Genomic DNA, 25,050 nt, shown 5'->3' on the forward strand with positions numbered 1-25,050 from the left:
CATTTCCTATTACAAATCGCGCATCATAAACCGTCACCTTCCGGTCATAGTATCACAAGCACCATGCGACGTTTAAAATTTCCGCCGCCTTTTTATTTTTTTACAGAGAAATTGTTCAACGAAGCTGTCCGAAAATTGTACTGAAATTTCTATGTGCTACCGATAAAATTCAGTGAATTTTTCAAACAGATTCAACCAACAATCTGATACATAAAAAAATAAAATGGCGGCGGAAATTTTGAAAAGTCGCATGGCGCTTGTGATACTTTGGCCGGAAGGTGACGCTATTTTGATCAGTGATCTCAAGCATTAGGTTAGGTTGGGTCAATAAGTGCTCAATTTATACGGTTCAACTTTTCTTTCAACTTTTCTTCCGCTTTTGTAGAATGAAAAGTTGGATCGTTCGATACTGACAAGAGAACCCAACAAGCGGATGAAAAGTGGAACGGCAGCTTAAATGTGACGTCATCTTCAAATTTTCATCCAATTGGCGCTTATTGGATAGAAAGTTAGACATACATTTGGAATTACTCCTGAAATTATCTATATTTTACTCTCTTGAAAAATGTCACTCGACTTGCAATTTCACCCACGTCTTCAGTTAAAGTATCGTGAGTGTGAAGAAGTGATTTCCTGAATTAGAATTCAGGATTAGATTAAAGGTAAATGGATACCTCATGATGGAGGAATTTGTCTCTTTTTTTATCGTATACTTAAAATTTTAAAATTTCATCTTGGGACAGAACTAATGACCCAACTCACAGGCTGAGTGGAGCTTTGAACATTCTCCATGGGGTTCCAGGTCTTCTCATCATCAGTCTCAGCCCAGGGTTGCAGTTCTCCTGAGGCGAACACGGCGTAGAAAATAACGCCGCAGAAATGAACAAACGCTGCCATCAGGAAAGCTACCCTCCACGCCTCTACTTTCTGTAAAATACAAGAGGTTGAGACAAAAACATCTTTGAATTGGCAGACTTTCGCCTTTATTGTTAGTTTAAAAGCGGTTTAAAAGCATGATTTTAGACGGTAATAAATTATAATATTTCTCATACTTATTTAAATGGCATTTAAATGGCTTTGGTCGAGAAATACGTATTTTCGATAGCAACGCAGCTCGCAGCAAAACCATGAAATTGATAAAAATTATTTTGAAAACAAAATTATGGTCATAGTATGCAACCTCGTAAACAGGGACACATGCGTTTCTCTGGCTTTGTTATCGAAATGTATTCCTGCACTACGAGCTGAGTGCCTAGTTTCGTGGACTTCCTGTCTTCTACTTCTCATTTCATGAACGCAGATTGACATGGGAATGATATTATATTTTTTACAACAAAGTTTCATACTGCACATGAATTTAGAATATGTTTGAAGCAAATCAGAAGTTGCACTATTTTCATTTGTGTTGCAGTCTAGTTGCGTTGGTCCCAATCTAATAAACGCAGTCTTGCCGTTAGGAAAGTAAGAAAAATTATGATAGTTGCTGCTCACCTCTTGATGCGTTTTCTTATCGGCTGTGATGTGATCGACCACAATAGGGTTAGCCATACCAGCTATCGTGCCGATGCCATTTGACATTCCCATCAGGATACTAGCATACCGTGGAGCGATATCTAAATGATTTACGTTGAAACCTGGAAAAAAGATTGCACTATCTTATGTTATGCACTAAAGCACTAAAAGGGTGCAAATATAAGGTGCCAAAAGGAAAAACACTATAGGTAGCCACATGGTGTTGAAGGTTCGCAAATTACAAGAAGTCAAATATTTTTGAAGCCGATTATTGTACTCTGCTTTCATTTCTCTGAATTCTGCTAAAATCGATTTGAGAATGATTCTCCAGGCTCATGCGCAAGGGATATTGTCCTTTTTTTCTCCCCCCCTTTTTTTCTTCGTGTTCTTTTTTTCTTTTTTTCATTTTTTTCTTTTTTTCTTTTTTTTTCTTTTTCTTCTTTTTTTCTTTCTTTTCGTTTTTCTTTTCCTTTCTTTTCTTCTTCTTTTTTTCTCTTTTTTTTCTTTTTCCTATATTTTGGGGGGCTAAAAATTCAAAATATGCCAATTGGTCGATCGAAAATGATTCTTCAGGCTCATCCGCAGGGGCTATGGTCCTTTTTTTCCTTTTTTTCTTCTTTCTTCTTTTTTTTCTTTTTTTATTTTTTATTTTTTTCTTTTTGCTCTTTTTTCTTTTTTTCTTCTTATACTTTTTTCTTCTTTTTTGCTCTTTCTATCTTTATATTTTCGGCTAAAAATTCAAAATATGCCAAGGTTTTGGCTTAACCGATGCGAGTTGGACCACGCAAGAATTTAGGACGAATCACCTGAAGGGTGATAGGGCTTGTGTACTACTGTATGCACTTGTGTATTACTTACCGGAGATTGCAAAGGCGGATGCGGCGACTCCGATGCAAAGGGCGACGGTGGCCGTGAAGGCGGAGTTGGAGTAGGCGACGACGATGAAGAAGAAGGCCTCCACGCCGAAGCCGCCGCAGTTGAAGAGTTTCCGCACGTTCGTCGTGGAGAGGATCCCTTCCTTCCGGATGTGATCGGCCAAGAGACCCCCGAACGGCACGATCACTGTCATCAACAAGTGCGGCAACGCACCCACGAAACCCGTCTATCATATTAAAAAAAATTTAGTTAGGTTGTTAGTTAGTTAGTTAGTTAGTTAGTTAGTTAGTTAGTTAGTTAGTTAGTTAGTTGGTTAGTTGGTTAGTTAGTTAGTTAGTTAGTTAGTTGGTTAGTTAGTTAGTTAGTTAGTTAGTTAGTTAGTTAGTTAGTTAGTATATTTTAAGATATTCAGCGTCACAGGCTATTACGGTCTTTTGAAAATGGGAGTATATACGAAAATTTAGATTTTTAAATTAAGAGAGGTGAAGAGTTTCAGAATTTCGGTAGTAACATTGGGTTCATCGCATGTAAGTGGGTTTGTATTTATGTTGATTGTAGGGGAGTAGATCTGTGATTGGAGATATCTGAGGGCAGAGCAGTCCATAATTACGTGTTTGATGGTTAGAGGTGATAAATTACGGAAGTTACAGATGGGTTGATTTTCTTTGGAGATGATATGATCGTGACTGAAAAAAGTGTGACCTTTCCTGAGACGCGCAATTTGGACTTCACGTGATCTTGTTTTGTGGTGTTATCGCGTATCCGTAGAGCCCCCATGCCATCATGGGGGCTCTACGGAGACGACTCTAAGGTATTAAAATTGTTTTACTCTATATGTATGTTGCAGGCGATTGGACGTCTAGAACCAAAAGCGGTAATCTCCATTGCCCTATTTGAAAATTGTGCAATCATTACAATTTTAATTGAAAGAACGAGAAAGCCTCCATGCTCTGTTTTTTAGTGAATTATCTTTATCAAGCAAGAAAATTTGAAAAATTTAAAATTAGCCAGACGTTTTGGTTGTTCCTCATAGAAAATTAACAGGATTGCACAATTTTTGGACAGGATATTACGGATTACCGCTTTTGGTTCAAAACGTCTCAATTAGTTAAATCAGGAGTTATTTCAAGTGCCTAGGCAAAGAGTCAAATATTCTTACTTAAAGTGAAATCAGAGACAAGAGACCTTCCACTAGTATCTTGGCAATGGTGGAAGCTTTTACTTTAGGGACTTCAGCATTCTTACTGTTGACTTATCTTCATGGTTGATGTTTAACGACGCGTTGGCAGTTTCGTTTTGCAAACAAGCCGAAGTTTGGGAAACTTGTTTCGCTAATGATGTCACCCAAAGCTCATTATCCACCATGTAGGTAGGTCAACAGCCGAAATAAGAGTGATGATTGTTGCTGCCTTATAATTTTCCGTAAAGGCTTCGATAGACGATCAAATTCCCGAACCAATTCCGATCAAAGTAGCATCAAAGTGTCGGGAGTCATCAGTCTTAAACTCATTAATTTGCTTCATTTTAAAATGAAAACTTGGTAGAAATGTTTCCTGTGGCAGGAAATGATGAATGGTGACACTCCGTTCTGATCTTACTTTGCACAAAAAAGTGCGGCCGGGCGGCCCGTCAAAATTGGATGGTAAATGGTGCCCACCAGTCATCAGCATGTCTACTTTGATCGGAATTGGTTCGGAATTTGATCGTCTATGCAGGGCTTAAGGAATTATTGAATCCCCGAAAGTAAAAGCTTCCATCGGTCGCCAAGACGCCAGCGGAGGGTCTCTTGTCTCTGAGTGAAAGTCTGATTATTTTCCTAATTTTAGGAAAACTAACTAGTAAAGAGGTTACCTCTGCGGTCTCGAGGTCGTAGACGGAGTGGAGGTAGGTGGGTTGGGAGAGGACAAGGAAGTAGAAGTTCCAGGAGCGGCAGAAGTTGGCGACCATGATGGCGTAGACGGGCATGGAATGGAAGAAGGCGTTCCACGGGGTCGTCGATATCGTCGGCAAGGGCTGCTCCGTCGAGGACCCCAGGGATTTTTCGATGTAGAGCAACTCCCGCGGTGAGATCGTTGGGTGGAACCGCGGTTTCTCGAACGTCAGCCACAGCCAGCAACAGTACCAGATCAGACCGCAAACCCCTGAAAAATTAATCGAGTTCTTGTAAAGCGCCGATCTATGACACCTGAGTAGCACTGGTTGCAGTAAAGTCCGATCACCAGATAAAATGGAGATGTTGCATGTGTGAGGAATTTGCGATTTGACTGTTGATTCTTATGTAAAAGTTCGCGAGAAACACGATGGTGCCACTGGTTTTCTCTGAAATCAACTCCCAAGCTCAAAAAAAGCTCTCCAGTTGAGGCCAAAATGGATGGAATATCCCACGCTATCCTGAGAGTCCACCTCTACATCAAAACAAACTCTCCATGCTAAGATAGGGTGGTCTCTCAGGATAGCGTGGGATATCCCATCCATTTTGGCCTCAACTTGAGAGCTTTTTTTGAGCTTGGGAGTTGATTTAAGAGAAAACCAGTGGCACCATCGTGTTTCTCGCGAAATTTTACATAAGAATCAACAGTCAAATCGCAAATTTCTCACACATGCAACATCTCCATTATCGTTTCTGTATCAAGAGTATCGGAGTGTCGTGTATGTTGCCTATCGACTAATTGAAGGGACTTCTCTCCTTAAAATTAATTGCAGTATAATTGGAACGAATTGCAAGTTTTCTTTGCATTCCACATTGTCTATCATTCTGATACATGGGACTTGTTTTATTGGTCGTTTAAAATCGGCACGTACTAAGCAAATGATACAAAAATATGACAATTCCCTAGAAAAAAGATTCAAATTTCATTACATTAAATCGCAATTTATTGCTCTAAATTGCAATGTATCGCAATAAAGTAAAGCAAGTGAAGTAACAATAAGAAATTGAATAGAAAGTCATGATGTTGATTTTTGTCCCTCTTAAAAAAAGGTATGAACTTAAAATCTTTGAAACTGTGCGACTAATATCATGATTTTAAAGATTAGCGATCGCATTCCATCGTTTTTCAGAGGAAAGTCGCGGAGTGAAATTTAGCACCGGTATATAACGCCAAAAAACACCGATTGGTATGAATGCGAAGTGAAATTAGCACCATAGAAGCGTATAACACTCCGCGAAAAGAGTATATTCTGTTCCGTAACAGTGTAAGTCATTCAGTAAGAATCATGGATTCCGCTCCGCATTCATCATTCGAGGTTTTCAGGCGCTATCAGTGGCGATAAATCGATTGATTTGCCATTCAAACCAATGGAAAAGGATTGATCAACACGGTGATCGCACCGAACTCCTAATAATCGATTCTTTACTATAGCTTTAAATGGGAAAATATCGATAATAATCGATCATTCACGCCTCGCCGCACTGGGCGCTATGTAGACTCCGGCACAGAATTTCATTCCAAAATGTTTAACACTCTCCTGATCTCCCCCTCTTTTTCCTACCTCTCTCTCTCCCTCTCCAACCATCTTCCTATCTAGAAGGGAGGAAGGCATGTGTTGGTAGTCCCTGTTCCGCAATGGACCACTAGACAAGGTACGAATTTAAGCAATCTGATACATGTTTCTTAACCAGAATTTCACGTAGAAAACGATTCACACAACGAAAATTACTGAAACCAACTCATAACGAAGATATTAACGTTTTTATTTCACATTGGTCACGAGGAAATTGAACGGCCCGCTCACAAGAAACTCAAAGCTCTACGTGAGTCAAAACGCGCACTACAACGGTTTCAGCTAGCTCCTCAATCAAACAATGTTCATTTCCCACCATGTGTTGTTCAAACTATTAGAAATTTGCGGTAGCTGAGCCAAAGTGTCAAGATTAAGGTTGCCAGATTTTTATATCGCAGAGACTGTCATGATAACGTTTAGCGCGCGATGTGAATCACGTAGAGCATTGAGTTTTCATGAGCGGATGGTTTGAATTCACGCATCAGGAATCATTAAGAATATTTGCAAGGAGTTGATTTCGGTAATTTTTGGTGTGCGCATCGCGTTTTACGTGAACTTTTGATGAAGAAACATGTATCAGAATGCTGAAATTCGTACCTTGTCTAGTGGTCCATTATGTAGTCATAGCGAATAGAGCGGATATCATCAATTTTCCACAGATTTGATCCAGCAAGGATATCTGGAGGTTTGATTGTTAGGCTGTGCTTACCGTAGAAGTAAAATGGAGCTTGCCAACTAATTGCCGAGACAAGTGTACCGGAAAGCGGGTAGCTGATGACGACTCCGGCGTATGAGCCACAGAATGCCAACGTCGCCAGTCGTGATCTCTCCAGCGGAGGGGCCCAGTGACGTAGAATTCCGTGAGTGGCTGGATATGTAACACCCTGCGGCATAAAATCACGGTGGAGAGTTTCAAAATATGAATAGAGAGCCAAACATGAGACCCCTTCTCTGCCGTGCTACATTGAAAAAAAATTCTCGGCGTTTTTACCATGGTCCGTTGGTACCTTTACCATCTCACTTTTTTTTACCATTTATTGGTAATTTTACCAAGACAGACTGGTAAGTTTACCTAAAAACCGGTATTTTTACAGTTTTTTCAGGTAAGAATACCACTTTTATTGGTAATCAATCCCGGTAACTTTGCCATTTTACCTCGGTAATTCTACCACAGTCGATAAAAAATATTGGCGTTTTTACCAAGGTCCAGTAAAATTACCGAGAAAGTTCAATAATTTTACCGAGATTCCTCGGTAAAATTACCAATTCCGTAAATGGTAATTTTACAAAGAAAAAACTGGGATCAAATAGAACCCTGAATTCTTGGTAATTTTACCCTTTTCTTAGTAAATACACCGAGATTTTTTTTTCAGTGTATGGAAAAACGCCGTATGAACCTTCAGGCGTTGCCGAATTTCCTTCGATAAAACACGAATCTCATGGTAAACTTATGAATATTTTTCTTCCAATTTTTCAGATAATTTTGTTCGCAATTTTACCTTAAGGTCCTGAAATTCTCAAGAAAAATTTTCATAAATTTCCTAAAAAATGAACATTTTAGTGAAGGAAATTTGGCAACTCTGGAGTGTTCATACGATGTTTTTCCTTAGCACGGTAGTTCTCATCCTTAGAAAAAGAGACTTTAATCCATGTTGGCAAAATTTGCAGTGGAGTAATGTCTGTAGAACGGAGTAAAAAAATTGGATTTCAAGATCTCCGTGGAGAACGGTTTGAGGTCAGGGTAAATAATAAATTAATTATTAATCATTTAGTTCATTTTTGTGCCGATAATCGTGTAAAGTTTTTACCCTAAAATCTAGAGATTTTGTCTTCTGTGCATGCGACGCCGGATCGAAATTTTAAATGTTTTTTTTCAAAACTACATTCCCTGAACTGAAAATTCCATGCCAACTCGATATCAGTTTTGGTGTGACATTTATTAGCGATACCATTTTACCATGAGGAAGAAGCAACCTGTTGGATTCTAAGCGTTGATGCAGTGAAAGTTACTTTTTGATAGCAGTTTGATCCACTTACCTCTACAAGTCCCTGACAAATCCGAACTATGATTAGTATCGCTGGATGTAACCTAATTGCACCAGGTACGAATAGATTTAAAATCGAAGATATAACTACTGCTTTACCAAATATTCTGGAAAAAAACGAAATACATTTTCAATCAAATTCCGGATGAAACAAATGCCGAATGTGATCATTGTTTAAGATTTCATTTTGCTCTAATAAGAGTGAGAGAGTTTTGCTTATTGAAAAATCCAGCTGTAATATTTTAAAGTAAATATTGGAAGTAGGGAAATGTGTTGATCGTTTGAAAAACGTATGTATGATTGTATTTTTCCCCGCAAACAAAGAAAATATTCATACGGACACATTAGACACCTACTTGGGCTGCTTTTAAAGCACCGGAATAAATAAAATCGAATGCTTCCTTTTAGCATTTTTTTTTATTTGTGACGAAAGTCCAAGGCGGATACTGGAAACGTCGTTGGATAATCGCGATTGCATAAAACTAAATACACCCAAATATAAATGTGTGAGTATTTGCATTGGGGAATCAAAAAAATTGCCACGTCTCTCTTAAAAATGGACGTATTTCTGCCTTACGGGACTGTGCATTATGACGTGAGCCCTGTTATGCATAGATTCTAAGGGGTCCCAGGGCTCATGTCTTTAAGCACGTAGTTCCGTTTGGCAGAAATACATCCAAATTTGAATGTTGCCAGTGCTTCACGCCGACGCCTTGCAACACTGGATACTCGAAGTATTACTTCTCCGTGGCGTAGCGTGCTTTGCGATTTATCGATTGATCGGCTATTTGAACCAATGGAAAAGTATCAATAAACAGGGTGTTCGCAGCAAACACCTTAATAATCCATTATTTGCCACAGCTTCAAATGGGGAAATATCGATGGATTGCAAAGCACGCCACGCCACTATTACTTTTCATTTATTGGTACAGCCTTTATCTCACTCGTTATGCAAAAGTCATTTAAGAACGAAAATTACGAGTTCATGGATTTTGGATTCCTCTTCTGGTTGCACTTACTTGTTAGCTGGATACTTAGACGCTAAAAATCCACCAGGGACCTGGGTGATGAGGTATCCCCAGTAAAAAGAAGAATCTATGGCACTTTCTACTCCCACTGACCACTCTGGCCGAAAGACCTGCGAAGAGATGTAAAATCTATTACTTCCGATGAAAAAATTAAACACGGCACTACATTCCTCAGCTCACGTAATTGATTTTTTTTATTATTATTCTTAAACACATTCCAGAAACAAATTAAAACGAGAGAGGAGCCCTCATACATTTAAAACAGAGGCAAAGAGAAAAATTACATGACCAACATTACGAATTGTAAGCAAGATAAAATCGGAGCATCGTTAAATCGTTTTGTGGCGACTAGTCACACATTGCACCAATCAGCGCTCGACCAGCCACACGTTGCACCAATCAGCGCTCACCGTGGCATTGCGGATTAGCCACCTCCGCCAATCCGCGATGAGCACGAGATGCTAGAATGCCGGCGGGTCAAGTGCCGATTGGTATATGGGGCGTGTGGCAGATCGCCATAGTTTTAAAACTTTTACCTGCTTTAAAGACGCAGGTTGCATCAGCTGTACTGGTAATTATACATGGTAAAAGTTTTGTCATTATCAGAATGTTGAAACAAAGTTTAATGAAGCATTGATAAATATTTGTGAATCTTTGCGGATCTTTTTGCATCTCATGATCACGGCATTATACTCTTTATTCTATTTTATACAGTTATGTCTCTTTGAAATATGAGTGTTGGAGTAAAATTAAACTTTGGGTCTTCTCACCTGAATTTTTGCTTGAATTTCCTCTTCCGTCCGGTTGCCCTGCGGACAAACAAACAAACATAATATCTAGACATGTGTCAAAGTATTTGCTACGATGGATGAAGGAGCTGAGCGAAATGTTAAAACAAGTTGAGACAAAGTTTAGCCTGGTTTCAGAATATAATATGTAATAAAATAAGGAAGAACATATTTTGAACACGAGGAATTTTTTTTTACGCTTCAATGTTGGGATTTTGTGTTAATTTGCATTACAGCCTACGAGTGAATTTTCTCTTATTTTAAACATGTTTTTCCATCATATTAAAAGGATAACTATCACGCATTTCCTTCTCCAATTCTCAAATGATTCCTTTACAATATTCATCCTAAAATAACGATACTCAGAAAAAATTAGACATACCCCTGACACTATTGGAGGAAAAAACACAAATTTTCATAAATATCATTCTGATTGTTTTTTTTATAATAATACTTGAAAAAAAGCCTTTTGAATCTATGGTCCAGACTCTTAAAAAGTTTGACAAGAAAAAGTATTCTTGATTCTATCGAATTTTTGCTCGAATCAAAGAGAAATCCACCTTTAAAAAGAGGTTTGGCTCTCGATCCAAGCAAAAATCCGATTGAATCAAGAGTACTTTCTCTCGCCTAATTTTTTTAGAGTTTGGACTATTTATCCTAGAGTTTTTTTTCCCCCAGTGAAGATTTCTCTGGTTATCTTAGCCAGTATTACAGCCACGAGTCGCCGCGAGCACAATTATGGTTGCCCCTATTGAAGCTAGTGTGGATTGTGGAATCAACTGTATTTCTAGATAAGCGAACTAATTGGTTTTCTAGGTGAAAAAATACGCAGTCACGATGGATTCCTGAACAATTTAACACGTATTCCCCAGCCAGTGGCGTGGCGTGAATTGCGATACATCGATTGTTATGTCATTTAAACCTATGGTGAAGAATCGATTATTAAGGTGTTCGCTGCCAACACCCTGTCTATCGATCCCTTACCATAGGTTTAAATGACAGCTCAATCGATATCTCGCAAAGCACCTCACGCCACTGTTCCCCACACACTCAAGCAGACGGAATTTAGATCATGATTCGGCAACAGTGGGAGGCAGCCGAATAATTTCTGGTCGAATGAGCACCAATCGAGGAGCGAGTCACGAGTTTCCCCATTTTTCCGTTTTCGCGCGACGGAAATCACTACCATCATTCATCCCCCCCCACTCCCTTCCAGAGTGTCCCTTCCTTGTAGCACCCGTATGACGTCACAATGTGCAAGTTCATTTACGAGATAAAAACACAGCTTTCTGAATCGTCTGCCCCATCCGCTGAGTGTATTTTGCTTCGTACGTACAGAGTAATTCAGTATTGAGGTCGAAGATTTATTGGGATTGCTCTTTGGGCCAAGAGAACTTTCGTGATAAGGAAAAAAATCCAAGAGAGCCTGCCTAACGCTACAGCTGCCTTTCTCCAAAGTTGGAGAAAAGAAACCAAATTTTAGACCGGATGAGACAATTTATGGACCAAATTAGATGAAAATCCGTTTCCTCAGGATTCATTGGTTACTTTTAAGTGTATAGGAAAATGTGAGTTATTTAGTCTTTAGATGCTCACGACTTTTTTTTATACACTAGCTCCCAAGTTGGGTAAAATTTGCCCGTATTTGTATACATTTATTTTGATAGTTTTTGAAATATTATCTGTAATATTGATATGTTTTTGAAGGTTGAAAGTTTAGAACAGAAAATTACGTAATAAAATCAGGCCAATCAAACTACAATCGGCTTAGCAGGCAGAGCACTGCTGCTTGTAGAGCACGTGGAGAGACGCGCGTTTACGACGGCGCAGAGATACAACTATTCGTGCTTATTGGATGTCCGAGTTGCGTCTGAAAAATTGAAGGCGCGATGGCGCGCGGCGTGAACTCTCAATGCTCTGCTCCAATGAGTTGTCGCACAGATTCGGGAGAAAAGTAGGAAAACGAGGCCTGATTACGTCTCAGCTGTGTTGACACTCGGTTGTTTTATTTTTTCCAATTTGGTCGTATCATTCTATCATACTTTCAGACCTATAGCTAAAGCTCATAAAAGCTCAATATATCGAAAGCCCCATACGACCCGCGAAGAACGTATTTTTGGCAAACCTCGGGTTAATATTACCTGGCTTGGGCATCTTAGGGTTAAGAAAAGAGAGCTTTTTGAGTAGGACTTTCTTTTAGAGTTTTATTTCTTTCTTTAGGTAGAAATATTCATGAATTTGTCGCTAAGCAGATATCCTCTTAAATCCAGAAAATATAATAAGCTCTGCCATCAAGCTAAAAATGAGCTTATATCAGGAAGAAAATATTCTCAGTCAAGAAGAAGGTCGTTTGTATGCAGCAGAAACCTGCTTGATTCATGTGATTTATTTCTTGATTCAAGTCCTTCTAGACAAAAATTCAAGAATATTTTTGTTTGAAACAAGTCGCTTTATCCGGTGTTCTTTTCATTCTAACTATATTTTGATTGGAGTTCTTGAGGGATCAAAAATATGAAGGACCGCAATACCTATAAGATTTTTACTCCCTTAAAATCCCATAAAAATAAATACGCACTCCCCCCCCCCCCAATCAGTAGTAAATGAATCACCTAATATTGGCGATCGATAACAACTTGCGTTTTGACTGAATGTTCGTTTCTTTTGTCAGTACATTTATAACTGTTTGTTTCTATTTTCTTTTTCACGACGTAAGCCGGTGCGCAGCGACGTAACATCCATGTCAGATTGTGATTGTACTCGGATTATTATCGGAACAATCCTCCGAAAATGATAGTCAATATATTACGTGGAGACTCAAAGTGAGGAGAGCCTATGAAGAAAGGGACGGGTGAAAATAAACGAAAACCAGGAATAAATCCTTTCAACGCGCGTTTTGAATGGAGCGCGGATGAAGATGATGAGAACTCACTTCAAATCCCGTTGCCAATTTCTTCAATATTTTCCCTTTTCCTCGTATTATTTGGATATTCAGTTTTCTGAGGCTACGAATAGTTATCAGGCTAGTTTCAGTCGGCGAGTTGATGCACTGTAGAAAATGGTATCAATCGTATGAGTCGAGCGTTTGGTTTTCCTCATAGCGATCCAACTACGCAGTAGAGTCTAAAGTATCTGCGCTTAGATAATTCGCGGGTTTTTCGGTGACTTTGGTCCAAAAATGCTACAATGTAGGTGCCGACTAACTTTGGTAAAAAAAAGAAGAAAGATGTTCGGCAAAATAATCTCTTTGAGGTAAAATTATTGTAAGACCAGTTAGACAAACCGAATAGTTCGATTATACGGAACATCGATGTTCAGCCCAACGATTGAACTTCTTTCGCTCAACACTAAAGCTACGGTGAAATATTCCATATTTTTTGTACATCATTGGACGCTTTGATAGACGCTTTGATTCAATGACTTAAATTGTATCACATGACCAGAAGTTTTTTTTTAAAAAAAAAGGATTATTTTCTGAATCGAACAATTGTTTATCTCGCATTACATAAGGCATTGTTGGACGCAGATGAGAGCTGAGCCCCGAAAGTTACTACCACACCGCAGGAAGTCTATGAGTTAATTTCACCTATTCAACCCTGGTTACGCTAATAATATTTTCCTCAAAAGCGCTACGTCACGGAGTGAGTATAAGCTGAACGAGTGGAAATAGACTGATCGTAAAGTCAATCTGGTTTGATGACGGACTGCGAGACCTTGAGATTTCGTCGAAAATATAGATAATAGTGTGACCAAGGCCTATACTTACACCTTTTAGCAGAAAATAAGTATGGAAATCATTCATTGATCTGGCATACGTGAGTAGACAGCACGGAGTAGAATGTCTGACGCTGTGCAACTTTTAGCTATCCTCATGCGAGGCTGCTAAATTCTAGCTGGCTCCTTTGATTATCCCAAATGAATTGATTCTAAAATATGGCGTTTAAATGAGCAACTTGACAATGCTGCAAGCGACCGTGGCTGAAGCGCGGAAAAGCTCTCTTTTGAAAAGGGCCGGGTTTCCCCGCCCCTCCCCTCCTACTACTGAGCCCACGACGAACGCATTTCCGGTTCTATACAATTTCCAGCTTGCCTCTCCCCCACTCCACCCTGTTTCGCCGTTATTACAATCACCACGCTTGAGCATGATTGTAAGTCACATTTTAGTGTATACAGTTATATTTAGACCGGATTCATCTGAGAATAACCAAGCATATAGACGTTTTTCTAAAAGTGTGCCTCTTCCTGTGTGTCATTAAAACTCAAAAATAAATTTTTTCGGGCATCGTAATAACCCGAATTGGTATTTAAGGGAAATGGGCAGCATTTGTCGTTTGACTAAGGGAACTCTTTTGTCAAGAAAAATTTGAACGATTTTTGAGCGTACCATCGATGCATCCCTGCGTATTTGTAGCTGATTAATTCGGAAATGATATCCAATTTTTTTGGGCATTTGCCTGTTTTCTGGAAAACCTTCTTTTTCTCAAGAAATTTTTGGGATTCCAGAAAATCCTCACGCGACCGGGAAAACGGAAGGCTTCTTCTGACTTAGCCCAAACAAATTTCGTGGACTCGTCATCAAAGATACTTTTCTGGTTTCAAAAATAATATTTCGTATGCTGAAGTGCGGTGTTATCAAATAATTTGAATATTTTTTATTCCTATTTTTTGAAAATACTTACTGTATTTTCAATACTGAGTGGTGGTCTGATAATCTAAAAAAACCACTACACCTTGAAGATAGAATACAAAGCATAAACTTGGAATTCAAACGCGCCGACGAAGATCGGTGAGTTATATCAGGTAATATTTATTGAGAAAGTTTTAAATGATTCTCACCAGTAGCTGGAGTTTGGCTATACTCATGTTGCACCGCATTCCAAATGTGATGATAAACCCTGTAAAAAAAAAATAAAAATACGGGATTTCAGGTTCATGAAATTATATCAATTGAAGTTATTCGTGGTTCAAAGAAGCAATTGGATCTGAATCACACAAACTTCAGAATAACCTTAATCTACGAAGAAGTAAGTACTTGAAGAATAAGTGAGCTTTTATTTACATCAAAATGAAGATAATAAAAACCGGTTTAAAAACTTCACAGTGTTATATGTAGAATAGAAACACAACTGATTTGAATGATTGTGCACGATGCTGAAATTATGTATTACAAATTTTCTTACATAGATTAATATCCCAAACTACTGTTGCGTCAGGAACACATCATATATTGTACTTACACCTTTTTATTTTTAATTAAAATGTGCACCTTAGCGCTAAAAAAGCTGAATGCGAATGTGAATATACATTCAGCTCGATACACACTCAGCAGCGATGCACCGCTACCGCTAATACTGCCCCCCTGAATAGGAAGGCTGGAGGGCCTTTATGTTCCAGGGATGATTATTGAATATAATCTTATGTATTAGCCAATTTCCTGATGGTAATGAAACATTATCTTACCGAGGCAAGTAAGCACCGACATGGTGTATCGTTTTGTTAGACATGGGCATTCTGGTGCTATGTATTTGTCTATGTGTCGCAAAGGTGGCCGCTCTATTTCTGGTAGGTTTTCTGAGGCAAAATCCAGACCCGCTTCGTCTTTGTCGTAGCTGAAAAATACAATTAAGAAATATTGCATCCATTATCGATGACCAGTACACTTCTGTTAGCGTCGTCATCCTATTTCAAATATTAAAAAAGTAACCGACAAAACTTCGAATTTTTTCGCGTGAAATTATGAGCCGGAGCATGTACATAGCGCTTTAGCACACATCGTAAAAAAATTTGCAGACAACACATTTAAATTCTCAATTTGAAAGATCAAGATATTAGTCAATTTGAACGGAATAAGTCCATAAAGCCTTTTTTTCATTTTTTGATACCAATGTTTCGCAAGAGTTCATTTTATTTGCCTAATTTTTGAATTAAGGTTCAACCGTTCACTTAAATTCCATGTTATTTTTCGACTTGAAACGTTTATCATGATTTACAATAATACTCTATCCGTGCTACTATGCAATTATTTAATTATTACTTCATTATAAGAGAAATTTACGTTATTTTAAGCAAAATTGATCAAAGTCTATAAAAATATTCTTTTAGTTGACTCAGTAGTAATTTGCTGTAGTTTTGACAAGGCAGATGAATACTTTAAAATACCAGGGAAAAATTGAATACAACTTACGGGACGGATCCAAATTCTTTCTCGTTGACTGGTCCGTCATATTCTTGATATTTGCGACTGAAACAAACAAATTAAAAATAAATTATACATAACAATTAAAGAATAATTCAATTACTAGCGTCAATTCATAATATGTCATGATAGACTCGTTAAATTTGTGAGAAAGTGGAAATATCACGTATTTGCGGCAATGGCATATTTTACGAAACATCCAAGGCAGTGATTACAATCGAGGGGCTTGGAGGACAAGGCGCATTCGTGCAGTTTTTGCTAATTTGAGAAATATATGTTTGAAGTCTCAAAATTACATCGGAATGAAAGTTCAAACTGACTTTTTTGCTGCCTAAAAATTGGGATATAGGAGCGAATTGTTCACAAAATAATTTAAACCAGTTTTACCTAGAATCATTCATATCTCAATTTTTTAAAAACTGCACGTATGCGCCCTGTCTTTTAGTCCCTTCAAACAAATTATTCTTACAATATGAGGAATTGTTAGGGACAAAAAGGTAACTATATCTCCTCGGAGATTGATTGAATGACATTAGATCGAGAGATTTTATTAAATAAAAAATAATAATAAACAACAACAACTGTATATATGCGTGAAAAAAGAAAGCGTTGCAGTTGTGTCAATTAAATTCAAATTTAACGTGTTTCCTCGCGTTTTTAATTTGCACTGGCAGAAAAGTATATAGTTGCAGCAACAGTCTTGCTTTTGAATCCACCGCGAGGGTGCTGTAATGAATAAAGCACCACTCTCAATGGAAATAGCTGTAAGACGACCTTGGGAAGGAGATGAAAATCTTTTTTCAGCATCCAGATCGTCGGCGCCTGTATCTGTGAGGGTGGTGGCAATTACAAGAGGAGTCGAGAATGCTCCCGTCCCGTCAGCATTTTGGGGAGGTGTGCCTCCCCCTCCTCCCCCTGGTTGTCATGAGCAGGAGCAAGGAAGCAACTCAAGTGCCTCCAAGCTCAATTTCACCTGCTCCTTCCTCATTGAATACCAAAATGCGACGTTGCCGGAAACGATCAGAGAAACTCCAATTTCTTTGATTATCAGTGCGTGGCGTGCTTTGCAATATATTAATTGAACTGCCATTTAAAGCTATGGAAAGGATCGATAAACAGGGTGTTCGCAATGAACACCTTAAGATCTTTTACCGTAGCCTCAAAAGGGGGAAATATTAGTAATCGATCATTCACACCTTGCCATGCACTGTTAATTATGAATCCATTCATTGAAGTAGGTTACGTAACCAAGTTTATTATAAATTGGACCGCGTCAGGTAAAAATGAACCAAGCCACACCAGCTATTGCCAGATTTAACTGCGCAATTTAATTAATTACAAGAAAACGGTTTTGCGGATTTTTGTGTGAATTCCAGCGAATTTTCTGCATGGTACGAAGCAAATTCCCTAAAATTTTCAAAGGATTCCGCACAAACGTTCTCTTGTAAAAAATGAAATTGCTCCGTTAAATTTGGCAAAAGCTGATGTGGCTTAATTCATTTCTGCTCAACGCCGCGGTCCTATTGGGCCGATCAACCAACCCCTCTGGGTTGATTTGACTGGAAAAGAATTAATCTGAATTAATTTGAAGTAACTCAAATTATTAATAACACGAAATTTTCTAACTGTGTACCAGAGCGACACAGAAGTGTACAAACATTCTGGGACAAAAATGTCAAGCCACAGCGAAGTTCTTTAATGTTTATATTACGCAGTCCAGAAAAAGTTCCAATTCTCACCTGTAAAACAGGTAGGTTTTTTCTCAAATCTCACAATCCAGTTTTCTCTCTCATGAGCTCATTTCAAAAAATGGTAATAGGACATTTCGTCAACGATTTTTTGTCCGCGCACCTGTTTTTTCCAGTAGTTTCGTCCACGCGTTTTTTCGGAAGGGAAGTTTTGGTCCACTTACCACTTGAGACCCGAAGTTAATTGGTCCACATGTAAAAACAAACGACAATTGCTTACGACGTTTTTGGATGAAAATGTTTAATGTCTTGGAAAGGAAAGTCAATTACATTAAGCAGAAATCAGCTTTTGTTCACCTATTTTATTCTTGATTCAAAATAAAATCTTCTTGACGGCATACTCAAGAATGTTCCTTTATCTCTCTTATCTCGACTTATTTTGCGAGGAAAGTCCCGTACTCTTTAAGGATGCTTGTCATTCTTATCGTTAGTATGTTGGAGTGCCTTCAATTTCGTATAATACTGTACAATACCTCTATTGTGGAATAGTAAAGCGCCGTGGCATTGGTATGTGGCACGCTGCGGCCAGCCAGCTAGCACGGAACGCGCATTGGCGCCTACAAACCTAAGAGATACCTCAAGCAGTGCGCAATGCGTGAAGTATCTGCTTAGGTTTGTAGGCGCCAGTGCGCGTTTCGTGCTGGCAGCACGTCGCATCACTCCGCTTTATGCTAGGGCCTATTATTTAAACTCGCGGAGTCAGCGTTTTTCAACTCATGATTTTTATATGTTTGCACACTCTGCATGGATTACTTGAATTTAAATTGATAAAAAAAATATATGTATGAAAGGAACATTTAATGTGTGTTTTGTAAATATTTCCTTGTGTTTCCTTGGTGTTTCCTTGTCGTATTTAATGATTTTCGAAGCACATTAATTTTTTCTTTCATATTTTGTGCTTTTACTGTGCTGCGGCGTGGTGTGAACGCAACCTAACGTTCAAAATAGGACGTATTTGACTCTGAATGATCTATGTACAAATGGGCTAAAACCGAAGATTGTGTGCTTCTCGGTTTTTTCCCTCCTTTATTCATTTATGCATGGTTTCTTTCGACACAACTACTGCTCATTGACTTTAATATCGATGCCATCGCTTGGAAAAGGTTTTACAAATATTTGCCACGTTGGACCAAGTCACGTTGGACACTTGGACCAAGTCACTGTTGCTTATTTCACACGTGGACGTAAACTACTGGACAAAACAGGTGTGCGGACAAAAAATCGTTGCCTGAATGCTCTGAAACTCAAAAAATACGTCAAATCAAGCCGAAAAACTTCTGACTGACCCAAAAATTCTCACAAACTCTTCAAATTCAGTCACAATGGCGACTGTATAGCTTTCGGACCATCCTCTTAACATCGCTCGAGGTAAGAAATCAAGGGTTCGTACAAGGATGGTTTGGGCACTGCGGGGGATCGCGACGCGTAATTGGACGTTAACAGACGGTGAGGAGTGTGAAGTGTGGGGAGAATACAAATGGGTGGCGGTGGGGGGGGGGGGGGAGACCTGTTGATTCGGACGGCGGCCGCGGGGCTTGGAGGGAAAACACGACTCTTGGGAAATGGGAATGAGAACGGTGGTGAGGTGGAGGTGGAAGCTTGAGGGTTGAGGGTGTGCAAGGCGCTAGGATCAGGAGTGATGGAGTAATAGAACCGTCACGCATACCGTTCCTGCGTGCGCCGCGTGTTGCAGTCTTTCCAGGCGTTGCCTCGTCAAATGGAAAACGGACGCATTTTATTTAACCTATCTACACTGCCGTGCTAAGAAAAAACGCCTTATGAACCTTCAGGCGTTGCCAAATTTCCTTCGATAAAACACGAATTTTCTGGTAAACTTATGAATATTTTTCTTCCAATTTTTCAGATGATTTTGTTCGCAATTTTACCTATTACGCCTGGAAATTTCAAGGAAAAATAATCATGACGTTCCGCAAAAATGAACATTTTATCGGCGGAAATTTGGCAACTCTCGAATGATCATACGGCGTTCTTCCTTAGCACGGCAGTACAGAAGAAAAACCTAACACCAGGCGTCTCTTCGTCGTTTTCCCCGAGAAAAAACGTAATTCCATTTCAATGTTTCCAAATTTTCCCTCGCAATTTCCCTCGCATCCCTGGTTAAATGTCACATTAACCAGGAGAATTTGGGGCATTTCCAATTAAAAACGTCACTGACTTTTCCGCAGAAATCATGCATACCAAAAACATTTTGTATGGTATGTGTGTTTTGCAGTATCGGATACATGAATTATTTTACACTATATATGAGTTGTTTCACCTACACACTGTAATAATAGGTGAGAGTCATGCTCGTTGACTTAATATCACATTATCAACAGGATCACACATCGTTTATTGGTTTAATCAAAGCTTATGAAGCAATATAAATGTATGTTTTTCGAATAGATAATTATTCATGCTCCCCGGTATGTCTGCCTATTCTGCAGATTTGAAGGCGAACTTCAGATGGGCGATATCTGTCCATAAGTATATTTCCCTCTCAGTATATTTATTTCATTTTCTCCGGGAGTTTACGCACTGATATCTATGTGATATTTTGCCACCATTATGCACGACAGATATATTCTCCCATGGAAATTATTTCAGCAGAGGTTAGAATGAGCCTCGCAGGCCTCTGATCTGTTTCTTGCTATTGCGAGAATATGCATCAGCTGTTTTAATTTACTAATTTTAATTCTGTCAATGTCATCAGTACCCCTTCTTTTTCTGTCAATGAGCATTAAAAAAGATAAGAAAAAGCAAGATATTGTGGTATTGAAAGTGATTTATATGTGATTACATACCTCCATATCGGACAGAAACAGGAAAACTCCGCAAGCGGGTCGGTTCGGTCCAAAATCATTCGTCGTAAAATGTTTGAGAGATTTTTCAGAGTAAATTGAAATTGAAATAAAATATTGAAGTGATTCTTGTGAAAAGTAACTTTACAGTAGTTTCATCTTTCGTTAATTGATCAGTCAAACTATCCCTCCCAATGCCTCAATTTACAAAATTAATTTGAACTTCTATTTTGACATATTTTTTTTCGGCTGTCAATTTTGAGCGGGAAATACAAAATATACAAAATTTGACGTACACGATTGCTTGAGCTCAAAGTCAAGAAACTAAGAATATGATCCTTTTAAACAGAAAGCCCGATAATTCAATCAATCGATTCGATCAAAAATAAAGGCTTTCCCCTTGCAAACTCTATCGAAATATTACGCTATTTGTTGGTAGATCTGAGTACCAAAGACCAAGTTCAATTTTTTTTATAAATTCATTCATTATTTATCCATTCTTAATTATTTTTCCCTCATAATTGCAGCGTCTAGCGAGAAGTCTTAAACCTGGCCACCGACTGAATTTTCCGATGAGACGCGTGACTTGATCCTACGACAGTGACGTACTTTCACTAAAAGTCGCTACACAAGTTCAAAATCGAGCACTTACAGAGTTTCTCGACCCGACACGGCTGCTCCGTAACCCGTTTCCGGAACCCGAGGACGCGAACTTACGAAGAAGACTGGTCGTGAAAATTCCTACCTCATCAGAGACACGCTTGCCCCACGCGCCCTTGCCAAATTCGGCACTTTCATTATCAAGCTACGCGGGGCTCGGCAAATTGGATCCGCGCATCGGCAACATCCCGGCAGTGATACAGGGAGGGGTGGGAATGCGTTCGAGGGGGTGCTGCAGCTCCTAGACTGGAATTCACTTTATTATCGAATGATCTCCGCGCAGGGACCGGATCGCACAAAGGGTCCGCAATCCGGACGCAGGGTCCGCCCCTCCGAGACAGGTGAGCGGGTCAATGTCTTATTCTCATGAGATCAAGAGCTTATCAGGGAAAAGTTTATCAATGGGTGCCTTTAAGCTCTGGGAGGCTAGGAAACTAGGGCTCATACACTGAAAAAAAATTCTCGGCGTTTTTACCAAGGTCCGTTGATACCTTCACCATCTCACTTTTTTTTACCAAATATTGGTAATTTTACCAAGACAGACTGGTAAGCTTACCTAAAAACGGGTATTTTTACTGTTTTTTTTTCAGGTAAGAATACCACTTTTATTGGTAATCAATGCCCGGTAACTTTGCCATTTTATCTCGGTAGTTCTACCATAGTCTATAAAAAATATTGGCGTTTTTACCGGGGTCCAGTACAATTACCGAGAAAGTTCATTAATTTTACCGAGATTTCTCGGTAAAATTACCAATTCCATAAATGGCAATTTTCCCAAGAAAAAACTGGGATCAAATAGAACCCTGAATTCTTGGTAATTTTACCCTTTTCTTAGTAAATACACCGAGATTTTTTTTTCTGTGCAAGATTGAGTTTCGCTTATTTTTCGATGAACCAAATACCCACTGGCTATTTGCGAGAAAAGGGACTTTGGTGCGTGACGCAAATTTTCTCAAGCGAGCCATTTTCGTCGAGCAGGGTCCAAAATTGAAATTTGAGATAAAGCTCTCTAGTATTTCGAAGAATAATCTCATTTTTTGCTGAAAAAAAGGGTAGCAAGACAACAATGACCCGACTGTAAATTTTAAGCCCCAGACATGAAATATCGAAATATTTCATTTGACTTTTCTTGAAGTATTCTCTGTTGAACTGCTGACTTTCAGCTTACATGATTTTGATTATGCTCGAAATATGTGGGTGCTTATTCCACCTTTGAATTCGTACAACATTTCTATATGCTGGCGCACCACGACGCGATGCTGAATTGGACTGCATTTTGCAATTTGGAACTATAAATTCTGGCCCGGTTTAAAAACAACGTATGTGCCATTAGTTTCCCTATGCCCATAAGTGTTTTTTTCAGATGAGCCAGAATTTATAGGTCCAAATTGCAAAATGAAGTCCAATTCTTCGAAAGAAAAGTAACTCCCTCCTTGGACGGTCACAAAAAGGGAAATCACTCTAACTAGTGAACATTCGTTTGCAAAGTAATGCAAAAACTCTTTCAATTTATCAATACTATAATGCGACTCCTGTTCGTCCGCTTTTGCCTACCTCGTCAAATGAAGGCGAATTTCTATTGGAGCTCATATCCCGTTTATCATCACCTGACTTGATTGTTCATCGTTGTACACAAAATGTTTCTGAATTTTTCTTTCCTCGAACGAGATCATGCTTTGAGAATTGCAAAAAAAATAATATTTAATACTATCTCAAAACTTTTGAATGATAGCTGACATTTTGCAAAACCGCAATCGTGTTACGTGTTTTTATGATTCAACCGTTGGGATATTAAAAGGGTAGCGTTTATCTAAGCTCTCTGACAGAGAAAATAAAATAAAAATAATGTGCCTTTTCTGCTGAAGGCTTAGACGTGGACTACATGTTCCTCTTAGAACTCGGCTTGCGTTCGGCCGGCCGGAATAATTCCCACTGCGTGGACACAAAGGCGAGCTTTCTTGGATCGGGATCTTTCGGTCATCCTCGGTGAGGCGCCCCGCCGCGGGGGAGGGGGGGGGGGGCTCTTCCTGAGATCCGGGCTCATTTCCTTGATGGTGGTGCCGGGGACAAAGCCCTCGCACAAAAAGAAGGATCGGTAACTCGGCACAATAGCTAGGACGTGGATAGTGAAAAGCTTTCCATTTTGATATCCGCGCAGCGTTGTCTTCGTGTGTTCGAGCCGACTCAAGTCTCTATCGATGATGAGACTCCCTAACCACGTATCTCGACTTGCGACGTTGCAGTTTTCCTATCGTTCTTGATGTTTGAAATTGTGAACCACTGAACTTTAGGTGCTATAGTTCTCACACCGAAAAAAAATTCTCGGCGTTTAGGTCCGTTGGTACCTTTACCATCTCACTTTTTTTTACCAATTATTGGTAATTGTACCAAGACAGACTGGTAAGTTTACCTAAAAACCGGTATTTTTACTGTTTTTTTTTCAGATAAGAATACCACTTTTATCGGTAATCAATTCCCGGTAACTTTGCCATTTTATATCGGTAATTCTAGCACAGTCGATAAAAAATATTGGCGTTTTTACCAAGGTCCAGTAAAATTACCGAGAAAGTTCAATAATTTTACCAAGATTTCTCAGTAAAATTACTAATTCCATAAATGATAATTTTACCAAGAAAAATAACTGGGATCAAATAGAACCCTGAATTCTTGGTAATTTTACCCTTTTCTTAGTAAATACACCGAGATTTTTTTTTCAGTGTACCTTGTCTAGGGGTTTAGTAACAATCAACTGGATTGCATTTTGCAAAAAGGAACCTCTTGAAATTGATGGACAAAGCTATAGATAAAGAAGACATAGGCAGTATGGAGCGATCCTATTGGTTGAAATGGGTGGTTCTTATAGATAAAGGGAAAAAATGATAGACTAACTGTCGGATCTTCCGTGGGTTGCCGTTAGTTAGTCTATTACCTACCTCCTTTGTCTACTGGAACCACCCGCTTCCACCAATAGGACCCTTCCATATCTCTTTTGTCTTCTTTGTCTATGGCTTTGTCTATCAATTTCAACAATCGGCCCGGTGGTATTCCAACGTCGCTAAGATTGTGCAACTTTCTTTACCCTGCAAGTGTAAACTGATCATCGATACAAAGTGTATCTTTACTCTCAATATACTATGACTTCAAGAGGAAAATTATCCTTGTAAATATGATTTTTTTCATTATTTCAGTGATTTTGTTGCAAAGAATGTATGTTGCACAATCCTAGCAAAATTGGGACGCTCTTGGTTCCTTTTTGTAAAATACAATCCAACCGTTATACGGCTGCTCTACTCTGCTTTTTGAAATGGGTCAGCAGGATTCCGCACTCCTTGAAAAGGAAAAGTCCCTGTTAAGTTTTTTACGTCCATGTAATATAGATTTTTTTCGCGAAGAGGAATTTTTTTAATCAGGAACGTCCGGTTAATATTTTCCGTTATTGAATTACCTTTAAGAAAACCGGAACAGGATTTCAGTATGCTGCGGAAACTTTAAAATTGAACATTCTAGCAAATATATATGATTTTGATAGAAATATGCTGGTGCCACTGAACTTTTTCAAATTCAACTTCTAAGCTCAGAGCAATCTCTTCAAGTTGAGACCGGAATAAAGGAGTAGCTGTACTATGTAAGAAAGTCCTGTTCCGTATTCATTAAGCTCTCCATGCAGATATTAGATTTCTAATGAGTCAGCAGCATGTTATAATGCAACGAGTGTTGGCCCAAAATTACTTTCTTGACCTATTTTACTACTATAGCTGAAAACCGAAAAAGAAAAGAAACAGAGTTAGAGTTTAATGAGCGATACGGGATTGGCCTCCTTTTCATTTTAGGTCAAGAAATTTAAATTTGATGGAGAACTCTTTAAGACTTTATTATCAGTATCTACGAAAATAAA

The 25,050-nt window shown here is 38.9% G+C and overlaps 1 protein-coding gene across 1 annotated transcript in view; it reads right to left on the reverse strand.

Annotated features, from left to right (window-relative positions):
* VGlut (Vesicular glutamate transporter) overlaps positions 1-25,050 on the reverse strand; it is a 101,012-nt gene that overhangs the window by 10,617 nt on the left and 65,345 nt on the right. The window contains exons 3-13 of the mRNA XM_019048530.2: positions 15,935-15,991; positions 15,211-15,359; positions 14,587-14,645; positions 9,736-9,774; positions 8,957-9,075; positions 7,930-8,044; positions 6,602-6,776; positions 4,240-4,529; positions 2,371-2,614; positions 1,492-1,634; positions 763-927 (exon numbers count right to left, since the gene is read on the reverse strand). Coding sequence (XP_018904075.1) covers positions 763-927; positions 1,492-1,634; positions 2,371-2,614; positions 4,240-4,529; positions 6,602-6,776; positions 7,930-8,044; positions 8,957-9,075; positions 9,736-9,774; positions 14,587-14,645; positions 15,211-15,359; positions 15,935-15,991 — 1,555 coding nt within the window. The remainder of the gene's footprint in view (positions 1-762; positions 928-1,491; positions 1,635-2,370; positions 2,615-4,239; positions 4,530-6,601; positions 6,777-7,929; positions 8,045-8,956; positions 9,076-9,735; positions 9,775-14,586; positions 14,646-15,210; positions 15,360-15,934; positions 15,992-25,050) is intronic.

Source organism: Bemisia tabaci, chromosome 3 (assembly GCF_918797505.1).
Source record: "Bemisia tabaci chromosome 3, PGI_BMITA_v3".
NCBI lineage: Eukaryota > Metazoa > Arthropoda > Insecta > Hemiptera > Aleyrodidae > Bemisia > Bemisia tabaci.